The sequence below is a fragment of the Quercus suber genome, unplaced genomic scaffold, assembly GCF_002906115.3.
Source record: "Quercus suber isolate HL8 unplaced genomic scaffold, Cork oak 2.0 scaffold_253, whole genome shotgun sequence".
NCBI classification, from domain to species: Eukaryota; Viridiplantae; Streptophyta; class Magnoliopsida; order Fagales; family Fagaceae; genus Quercus; species Quercus suber.
The window spans coordinates 867,793-879,294 of record NW_027069709.1 but is presented as its reverse complement, the minus strand read 5'-3'; the positions used below and the strand labels follow the sequence as shown (position 1 = coordinate 879,294).

The 11,502-nt window shown below is 36.2% G+C and overlaps 1 protein-coding gene across 1 annotated transcript; it reads right to left on the bottom strand.

Annotated features, from left to right (window-relative positions):
• Nucleotides 1–221: 221 nt before the first annotated feature.
• LOC112020824 (UDP-glycosyltransferase 89B2) lies at nt 222–2,819 on the bottom strand. The gene is made up of 2 exons (XM_065781002.1): nt 2,273–2,819; nt 222–1,435 (listed from the first exon to the last, which is right to left on the bottom strand). The coding sequence occupies exons 1-2, from the start codon at nt 2,652–2,654 to the stop codon at nt 429–431; spliced, it is 1,389 nt and encodes a 462-aa protein (XP_065637074.1). The 5' UTR covers nt 2,655–2,819; the 3' UTR covers nt 222–428.
• Nucleotides 2,820–11,502: the final 8,683 nt, after the last annotated feature.

Here is an 11,502-nt window from a genome sequence, read left to right as displayed (position 1 = left end):
AGCTACCAATTAGCCGACTTTGACGGTCTAATTTGTTTTTTTTTTTTTTTTTTGTTTAAAAAAAAAATCTGAATAAAGAATTTATTGAACGAAAGAGGAAAACAAAGGAGAGCTCAAATCTTGAACTTGCTACAACAAAAGTATGCTCCTCTTTCTTCTTCTCTTCAATACTAGCCATGTGTCATAACAAGAATTAAACAAAATGTAGAATGTTATACTAGAAAATAAAGCATATGAAGTAAGTACTCATTATTTTGTAAGTAAGCTTTAGCACTAAAATGATGAGATTCGAATTAATCACTAATATTTCATCATATATGTGATCAATGATCTTAATCATTAATGCAACCCAAAGGCAAAAATCTTGTATAGATATGTGTGAGTGAGTAAAACCATAAAAAATGCTAGTATGATTACATAATTTATATTTACTCTAATTTTTTGATGTCAACTAGTTGTTTGATCAATTCATCCAAATCTTTGTCGGAGCTTCCTCCCTTGACTGTGCTCAAGGCCGCATCACTCAACTCTTTGGCTCGAACATTCTGTAGCTTAATTTTGTTGAGTGAGACTACCAATAATCGAGCCAACTCATTAGAGTCAGGAATATTTTCAGTGCCCTCGCCAGCTCTAATTGCCACGCCTAATTGGTTGACCAACAACAAGGCATTCGTAAACTGATCTGCACCCATTGGCCATGTCAACATCACAACTCTCGAGATAAGCCCTTCCAACACTGAGTTCCACCCACAATGAGTCAAAAACGAACCTACAGCTTGATGCCTTAGTATAGCCACCTGTGGGGCCCACCCCTTGATTACTAATCCTTTATCGCCCACACGATCTTTGAACCCATCGAGAATCGAACCTTGATCATCAGGCACCCTCGCACACAAAATAAAATGGACCCCACTACACTCCAACGCTGCTGTAAGAACATTTAATTGCTTACTTGTCAACACAGCACGACTCCCAAAGCACACGTAAACAACAGAGTTGTCAAGCCGAGCATCCAGCCACGCCATAAGCTTGTGACATGGCATTGAGCTGGCTCCACCTCTAGTAGCGGATCTAATCAAATCACCTTCAAGAGGCAATACAGGTCCTACTGCCCACACTCGATTGTGTCCAACCTCTCTCTTCAGATGGTCAAAGTACACACTCTCCAAACTGGCGAACGAGTTAAAGACAATTCCCCAACTCTCGAAATTAGCCAGCATGCTGTTTCTGTAAAATTCCCAATCTGGGTCAGCTTCAAATTCGTTTCTATAATGAGGAGGGATCTGCCACCAAGGGTAAGTCGGGGAATTCGGGACCTTGGGTAATGAAATTAGGAAATTGATATCCTCCCCGGGATCATTGTTTTTGGGTGGGTCACGGCACATTGAAAAAGCTACGGACATCGCAAAAGCACCAGAGGGTGAGAAGCAGAGACAGGGACGGAACCAGGATTTGAACTTAGGGGGGGCGAAAGCATGAACCAAAAAAATTTCAAGTGACATGGTTTATTAAAAAAAAAAAATTATGGTAGACAAAACAATTGCACTTTATTACCATAAATATTTAAGCCAAGAAGGAAATAATATGAACCAAAAAAGTTGAAAGTCACAATATGATATTCAAACCTTTTCGAAGAAGAGAGTAAAAAAAGAAGAGGACTTCGGATCTTCAAATTTTGAATAATTGGAATTAATATGTTGATTTTATCACATTGACCAACTCACCAATATGATAAACCTATACTTTTGGATGCAACTAAAAATCACACTAATGAAGTTTTCAAAACTTTGTTTGAGGATTTTAAAAAATTGGGATATTAATATTAAGAGTTGGCAATGCTACATCATCAATATTGGCTTCTAGAAGAATTTTGCATTTTATCTTTTGAAAAAAAATTTTAATATTGTAATTGACTTTCCCATAATTTATAAATCAATTAAAAAGTTATATAAATTATTGTCACCCCCATAAGGGAATTTATTTTTCTATGAGATTTTTTTGGTTATGAGTTATTGAATTATGATATTGGTGATTTGTGGATTTTTTGTTGTGTTGTATTTGGACTATGGAGGGGCCAAAGAAATGGTTAAATAATTAGTTTCTTTTAGGCTATTTGGACCAATTCAAAAATTTGAGAGGGGCCAATTATAAACTCTAAAATATGGGCATGAAAAAAAAGAAAGAAGAAAAGCTAATTTGAAAAGAAGAAGGGGGGGGGGGGGGCAATGGCCCCCCCCCCTGCCCCTTAGTAGATCCGTCCTGAGCAGAGACGTTGGCAGTTTAAGCTCACAGGCAAGGTGTTGGGTCCAGCCGAGGAAAAAATCAGATATGATAGCCACAGGTGGTGAAGGTTGAGACTGGAACCATTGGAGTAGGATAGGATAGTGAAGATCACGCAAGCCGCGCACGTCAGCGACGAGTCTCGTATGTGGAGTGATATCTGGGGCCGGGAGAACCAAGTGTTTGAGAGAAGATGGGTGGGTGGAGAGGTATGGTTCAAGTAAATGAACGTTGTTGGGGGTGACCAAAACGGTGACGTTTAGGCCGCGGGTGAGTAACAGGTGGGTGAGGTCTAGGAGAGGGATGATGTGGCCTGCGGTTGGGTAAGGATAAGCAACGATGTGGAGGTTGGTCTTGGACTTGGTGGTGGACATGGCTTTTTTGTAAAGATTAAAGAAGCTTTGTTTAGCGGTGAGGTTTGGCTATTATTGCTGGTGGGTTTTAGGTCTTTCAACTTCGATGGTGATGAAATTTGGGAATGGGCAATAGCTGTTGTTTAGTTTGAACATAAATACAGCCAAATCAAGCCCTAGCTGCCTTTGCTGACTTTCTTCTTCTTTTTTTTTTTTTTTTTTTTTTCGAGGCAAAATGCAAAGAGAACATGTTCCTAAAAAAAAAAAAAAAAAAAAAGAAGGAACATGATAGAGTTTGGCATGGAATTGAGAATTCCATGCTTTTAGGATCAAGGTTCCTCTCTTTAGTTCTACGTCATGCGTGACGTAGATATATAGCAAAGCGAAGTTACATTGGTGGAGGAGTGGGAACTCGTGGACAAGGAAAAACATCCCTGTTCTAGTTACTATGGGTGCGCTAAACCTTTTATTTTTTAGATAAACGATAGAATGGGTGCGCTAAACTTAAAAGTGGGCAACAGGTTTTTTTGCCTTATTGGTTTGCCTTTCAAAACTAAGGCTATTTAATTAAATTAAGGGTATTGTTGAAGTAATAACTAACTTTTTCAATTCTCTTAATATATAAAGATTATAATTTATATCGTAGTTTTCATTTAGTATACCAAATATGTCCTTAAAAGTCCACAATTATGATCACAATAGATACCATGCATACCATCATGTGTTATTAAAAAAAAAAAAAAAAACCTGGATAGTCATGCCTTTTATGTTCTTTGCTAAGGAAAATATCTAAAACGTTTAATATGAAAATTTTGCAAGACTTAATTTTAATTAAATAAATTTTGAAATCAAAATGTAGCATGCACAAATGAAGTGATGAATTAATTCATATATATATATATATATATATTAATGCTTGGATTTCATGCTCATATGTACGTGTGTATTTATATAGTAATTATGCATCTATGTACCATCCATTTTCAAAATGTAATTGGATATTAGGAAAACTAATGTGTAGCCCTGTGCATATATATACACGAATACAATTAAAAATAATCACGATTATACATTTTTTTTAGAAGAGATTCAAATTATACGTAATATTAGCTTACACTTATTTTAAACCATATATTTCTAAAATATGTAACGGTTTTTCATATTTTATATATATATATATATATATATATATGATTTAGAATTTAATTACATTTAAATTCTTCGGTGTTTCACCCAATATGGTGGTCAATGGTTAATATGAAAATGTGTTATGGTCAATAAAGGCTTCAGCTTTTACACATCTTATAATTTGGAAGCTTTGTACATCAACAGCAAAAGTTTATGGTGGTCAATGTTCACTGATGATATGTTATGGCCAATTTTATAGAATTTAAAATTATCAGAATTTTTATTAAATACCTCAATGAGTAAACAAATGTGTATAACATTGTACCCTTTTATGAGAATGTATAATATTATACATTTTATGTAAATGTGTACAATATTGTATGCACTTATTTAGTCTATAATGTAAATCTTAAACAAATAGTGTCATATAATCCAATAATTCTCATAATTACAAAATAATAAAATTAACACACTTGAATTCTCAATTTATGAAAAGAGCAAGGAAAAATTTTCATTTAAGGAGATATATCAGCTTTAGTTGGATCAAAATTCTCTCAAATTCTTTGAAAATTTTACCACAGAGATCCAGTAAAAATATATCATGATTGTTATCTATAATTTATATATAGTAAAATTTCATGGTTTTTAAAGCATACAGATATATAGATCCATTAAAAATGGTCTTTAAAGCATGCTAAATTCACAATTGAAAATTATACAAAAATCAAGATGAAACATGTTTGTCATATCATCCACCATAGCACATTACCACACAAACATATGTACTCGGTAGAGTACTCAATCAATACAAAAATTACACCTACGAACACTTTTAAGTGTCCTGCCTTGTAATTTACATGAATTGATTTGGTTCATGAACACATCACATGGAGTCAAGCTAAAATCGAATCATGATAAATGCAATGTATTACAAGTCAATAAATTAAGTTGACCGGAATTGCCGTGCATGGATAGAATAGATAGACTTTCCATCCAAATGCAAAGAATAAAAATTCAATAACATTGATTATAACATATAAGCAGAATGGTCAATAAACTTTTGTTCAGCGACAAACTCAGGATTTCAAACTAACGGGCCGGAGTACTAAGAAAAAAAAAAAAAAAACTCCAAATAAGTATCCATATAGTATTAAAAAATTATGAATATTTAAAATCGTTGTTTCAAAATATATTAAGATGCAATCATTTACCAATAAATACAAAAACAAAAATAAAATAATGTTTTTTTTAATACTAGGCTGGTTAGGATTTTTTTGTTGTTGACATAGTTGTCAGTATTGTACAATACGCGATACGTATCGTATTGTGTGTAAAAAATTCTATATCATATCAGCATATTGTAAGTGCTCATGAATTATATAATACAGTGTGTGTATCATATGAATCGTATCGTATCGTATCGTAAAATTATACGTATCATATGATATATATACAAATGCTTTAAAATAAGAGTTTTTGTCAAAATTATACGTATCATATGATATATAACAAGTTGTGAGACTTGTTTTAAACACAAAATTATTAGGTTACTTATTTTAAACACAAAATAATTTGAATATTCATAATTTTTTTTTTCCTTCTCTTTCTTCTACAAAATTTGGACTACATAGTACACACTTATACTTCACTTTAATATTTACAAATTTATTTGGGTAAAATATTATTTTGGTCTCTAAACTTTGTCAAAAGTTTGTTTCTCATCCCTAAACTTTAAAAAGTTTTTTTTTCATCCCTAAACTTTGTAAAGAATTTTTCAATAGTTTAGAAACAAAAATAAGGATGCAAAAATAACTTTTTTTAATAGTTTAGAGATGAAAAACAAATTTTTGGTAAAGTTCAAGGATATAAATAAAAAAAATTTAGTAGTTTAGAGACAAAAGATGAACTTTTAATAGTTTAGAGGCAAAAAATGAACTTCTTAAAGTTTAAGGATGAAAACTAAACTTTTGGTAAATTTTAGGGACTAAAATAGTATTTTACCTGTGGGGCCGGAAAATCGGGTAGTTTCGGCCCACTTCAACCCAGGCCCAAATAGCCCACATCGAGGACGCATGATGGGTCCGAGGATGACCCTATCCTTGGTCGTCCGAGACCTTAGTACGAAGAAGGGGCAAGCCTTGGGCGAACTGTCACCTCGGCATTGAATATGCTCACCTAACCCTTCTGGCCGCATTAATGGGGATGTAACCCCTTGACAGGGCAACATCGATCAAGGTGAACCACTTGAGCACGGATATGACCGTTGATGGGATAGACGGTTACGGGGGAAGCCAATAGATGATCAACAAGAGGAGGAAGAAAGGGATATATAAGAAATGTGAGCAAAATGTAAAGGGGAGGACGTCTTTTGGTCTTTGGGGGACGTCTTTTGGTCTTTTGGGAGGTTTTTGGATGAGGGGGAAGAGAAAACCTCCTCGGCCATGGGCCGAGGAGCATCCCCCAGTTGTAAACTGTTCTAAGTATTTTTCAATAAAAGAAAGAAAAGAGTTCATGCTTCGTGAACGCCGGCCAGCGCCTAAACTTTCGATCCACTCTCTACAAATTCATTGTTCTGGGTTCGTTGGGCCTTTAACCCATATCCTTTGGGCTAGGGCTACAAAAACAGACCCTACAATAGGCGCCTTCTGTGGGAAGGATTAGTGCGCTGGCCGGCGCAACAGGCGATGGTTCTAAGTAATCGTTCTACGGAGAATTGGTGGTGGTGCAAAAAAAAAAACTACTACCAAACAAACACTGCAGAAAGGTAAAAGTTTGAGACAGAAGATTCAACAGAAAAAAAAAAAAAAAAGAAAGCTTGATATTATTTCATAAAAAGAAAAGTTACAATATACAATCAGAGGCTCAGGTAGACGTGTTTTAAAACTATTCCTACAAGCTAGTTCTACTATCAGAGGCCTAGATGAACCTGTCCTAAAACTAGCAAGAGGGAAGTGTCAACCCGTACTCTTATTGGCATCAAAAGAATGGGAGAACTTGACAATAAGATGGGGGAAGGGGGCTGAGGCTGGCTCACTTCAAGGCCACCAACAACTCCTTTCTTGGTGCGGCGGAGCTTGAACAAAGCAAGGAGTAGATGCAGGGGCTCCGGGACGTCCTCCCCCGTGATGTTCCCTTGATTCTCTCCAATCCTCACGAGCGTTGGCCGTTGGAGACGGCAACACTCGGGCACCGCCCATGACATGAGTTCGTATGTCTCCTCCGTCGGGGGTGTGCTCCGAGGAGAGACATTAGGTACTTCAACGACATCCCTCCGGGCCACCGTGCATGGCGCCATCGGGGTTACGCCTAGACTCTGCCGCACCGGAAGCCCAGTGGGGGCTGCGGCCACAACGGCTCTTGGCATGGATGTCCTCACACCCACCCAAAGCCGCCCCATATCTACCAACTCCAGTCACAATTCCGGCGGGGTTATTAAAGGGGCTTGGGGAGCTGAAAGGGCGTGTTTTCTGTTTGTGTTAGGAAGTTCATGGAGTATGGAGAAACTATCCCCCCGGGAAGCCTTATATAGAGGATGAAGGTTTGTGAGAATTAATCCACGCAGAATTCGAAAAGAGAGTTACCAGCGGGGCTAACAATAAAGCTACCAAATTCCAAGGGGACCGTAGACCGCTGGATTTGTATTAATTCATGAGGACATTAATGAGGGCGCGTCGTGCACCGAAACGTCAAGCGCGAAACACAAACGGCCAAGGGACGCTTCGTAAATGAAAAAGATGGGGGCTCGAGCTGGAGGCGAGATCAACGCCACGTGTAAGATCATAATCCGACCCAAGGAGGAATCGTCTCCAATAAAATGGTCCGAGGACAAACCCCTCCTTACAGAGAAATGAAAGCGTTAGACAGAACCAAGGCATTGCATGGTCCTCGGACTCAAGCCTATGGGGAAACTAACCGCTCCTCTATACCTGGGTACTAGACAGAACCAAGGTATTGCATGGTCCTCAGACTCAAACCTCTGGGGAAACTAGATACTTACAAAGAAATGAAAGCGTTAGACAGAACCAAGGCATTGCATGGTCCTCGGACTCAAGCCTATGGAAAAACTAACCACTCTTCTATACTTCGGTACTAGACAGAACCAAGATATTGCATGGTCCTCGGACTCAAACCTATGGGGAAACTAGATACTTACAGAGAAATGAAAGCGTTAGACAGAACCAAGGCATTGCATGGTCCTTGGACTCAAGCCTATGGGGAAACTAACCGCTCCTCTATACCTGGGTACTAGACAGAACCAAGGTATTCCATGGTCCTCGGACTCAAACTTATGGGGAAACTAGATACTTACAGAGAAATGAAAGCGTTAGACAGAACCAAGGCATTGCATGGTCCTTGGACTCAAGCCTATGGGGAAACTAACCGCTCCTCTATACCTGGGTACTAGACAGAACCAAGGTATTTTGCTTAGTGCTACGGAGGGTCCAATTAGGGGGATGGTAAGTGTGAGTCTCGGCCTGGGTGGCTTTGGGACTTAGTGCCCACTTCAGGTTAGAGCTAGGTAGTGGCGCTTGGAGGGCCTTCTTTGAGCCGAACAAAGTTGATGCGCTGTTTAATGATACCTCCGAACATGCTCGGTAAAAAATGTGCCGATCATAACTTAGCAGTGAAGCCCGGCACCCCCGAGCTGTGCTAGCGAGGGTTGGGCCGTAGGGTGAGTGAGGATTGGGCCCAAAGACCGCGTGTTTTGGTGCGGAGACTTGGGGCTGAGTAGGCCCAACAGTTCGGGCGCCGCACAGGACACATGACACAAACTTAAGTGAATAATTATGGTGTACTCCCCACATAAATTTAGTTACATGACACAAAATTGGATTTTTTTTTCAAATTCTAATTGAACTTTCTTTAAGTTTTACCTATTAATATATATGGTAAATTACAAATTACACCCCTAAGTTTTGGGGGTGTTCAGATTTTACAGTCTAAAGTTTTAGAATTTAGATTTTATCCCCTAACGTTTGGGGGTGTTTAGATTTTATACTCTGATATTTAGAATTTGGATTTTACACCTTATATTTTAGACTTTATATTTTAGAGATATTTGGATTTTATTCCCTAAAGTTTGGGAGGTGTTTAAATTTTACACCCTAAAGTTTCAGAATTTAGGAGTGTAAAATCTAAACACTCCTAAACTTTAGGAGGTGAAATCCAAATTCTAAAATGTCAGGGTGTAAAATTCAAATACCCCAAACTTTAAGGGATAAAATCCAAATTCTAAAATTTCAAGGTGTAAAATCCATACATATCCAAACTTTATCGGTGCAATTTACAATTTACCCTAATATAATAATAATAATAGTTTTATTGACACGTGGTCAATTGATGAATCACGGTCTCGATATTGAGTTCATGTTGGAGTTGGATCCTGAAGGCTCAAGCTCAAGACCACTTTTTGGTCTCAACGTGTACTGTGTCATTTCAAACACTGATGGTTGATTGAGGCAATATAGTCTCGATATCTTTTCCATGTTGATATCGGTCTCGAGATAATATTTTGGTCTTCAAAACCAAATCAGATAAGATAGACTTAATCTTGTTATTTTGATAAGGCTGAGTTTGAATTCCTTTTTGAGTTTTAGCATTATCTTCATCAATTTGTTCCAATAATCATATTTAAAGCAGAGTAAAGTATTATCTAGAATGACTATTTACAGAGTGTAACCACATATTATGGATTTTTTTTATCTCTACAAGTAAGAGGACGGACAAGTGGCTCAAAATGAAGGTTGATTTATTTAGTAAAATCAATATTATGGTGCTAGGATAAGGATGATTTGTTTTCGTTTTGGCTTTGTTGAGGGAAATTATTGTTTTATACTCTCAGATGTATAGGGTTTCCCATAATATCCATATGTTTATATTGAGTTTTCACATTTTACACATGATGTACACATTATTAAATGTGAATTTGTACTTTAGCTTTTAGCATGTTAAAATAGTGCATGATTGTAGGATAATTTTCACTTTTTTTTTTTTTTTCTTTTCTTTTTGGCTGGAATTTCGACTTTTAATAATTTGTGTGATGGAGGGCATCATTTTGGGTAGGTGCCTCGTGCAAGCATAATTAATTGACCAATTTTGACTAAATCAGGGCTGTTTCGCGGAATTGGTGCTTTTCGGCTTTTTGCACGCATAAAAAGGCCCGTAAAAATTAAATCTATCGGGCTACAATGGTAGATTGGACCTTGTTTTTTACTTCAAATTTGGGATGAAAACACCTCGTGCAAGTATAAAGAAATAACCAATTTTGACTGGATTATGGTACTATCTTCTTTCTTTTTTTCTTTCTTTTTTTTTTTTTTTTTTTTTTTTTTTTTATTTTATGGAGTTGGTGCTTTCTGCACGGCCCCTAATTAGATTTAAGAATAGTAGTTAATATAATTTTATTTTTGTTTATTTTGATAATACACTAAAATATAATTTAAAAATTCATAATTTAAAATTAAAAAAATTGTAACCAACTAATAGGTAAAAAAAAAAAAATTATAATAAAACCAATCAAGTAGAGATATGAAAATCTCATTCTCTTTAAAGAGATTTAGGGTCCGTTTGGTTGAGGAGTGAAAAAGTAGGAGGATAGAAAAATGGAAGGATGAAAATATTTAGTTTTCTCTCGTGTGTGTTGGTTGGAGAGATGGAAAAGTGGGAGGGTAGAAAACTCTTTTGTTTGGTTGAAAAGAAAAGTAGGAGAATAGAAAATGTAGTTTATATAAATGACTATTATACCCTTGTTACATAATAGGTAAGAAATAAATTTATTTGTACTCATTAAATAATATAAAATTTACCAACAATTATATTTTCAATGAAAAGTGTTACGTCCATAACATTTTTCGCAATACTTTTACAACAAAATTTATGTGTAAAGTTGTTACTAGTTCTAATTTGAACCCACTACTGAAATTATTTTTTACTCATCAATATTAACTAATAACAATCTATTACTTAAAATTTATTGTGAAAATATTGTGGTAATGTTTCTCAATTATGATTTTTTATTCTTTATATTATTTCTCCTTTTCTTATTTCATTTCATCCATACGTTTGTTTGGTTTTTTTTTTTTTCATACACGTTCTTATCTCTTTATCTCCCCCTTCAGCCTTTCTTTTCTTTCTTTTTCTCTCTCATTCAAGAAGTGCTCTCATTCTCTCTTTTCTTTTTTCTCCAGTTTTCGCTCTCTGTTTGTTTTTTTTTCTTTTTTTTTTTCCTCTATACAGTTTGTCCTGATCTCTTTATCTCCCCCTTCAGCCCTTCTTTCTTTCTTTTTCTCCCTCATTCAAGAAGTGCTCTCATTGTCTCTTTTTTTTTTTTTTTTTTTTTCTCCAGCTTTCGCTCTCTGTTTTTTTCTTTTCTTTTCTTTTTTTCCTCCATACACGTTGTCCTTATTTCTTTATCTCCCCCTTCTTTTCTTTCTTTTTCTCCCTCATTCAAGAACGTTCCAGCTAGTGCCCTCTTCTCTCTCCTTTTTTTTCTCCAGCTCTCACTCTCTGTTTTTTTTTTTTACTTATTCTAGAATAGCCGTTGTGTTTGTGAAGAGGGTAGGTGGAGAGGGCATTTGTGTAATTTCACTGTGAGAGCACTTTTCTCTCCACAATTTTCCTCCCAATTTGGGAGGATGTAAATTGTGGGCCCAAAAGAGAAATTTTTTCTCGGGTTTCCATTCTCAGCATTTTTTTTTTTTGCCAAACAGTGAAAAACACTGTTTTTCCACTCTATTTCCTC

Coding starts and splice junctions, on each gene's coding strand:
- LOC112020824 (XM_065781002.1), bottom strand. CDS start 2,654: ATGTCCACCACCAAGTCCAAGACCAACCTCCACATCGTTGCTTATCCT. Junction 1,436..2,272: donor CTGTGAGCTTAAACTGCCAA/CGTCTCTGCTCA, acceptor GGTTCCGTCCCT/GTCTCTGCTTCTCACCCTCT.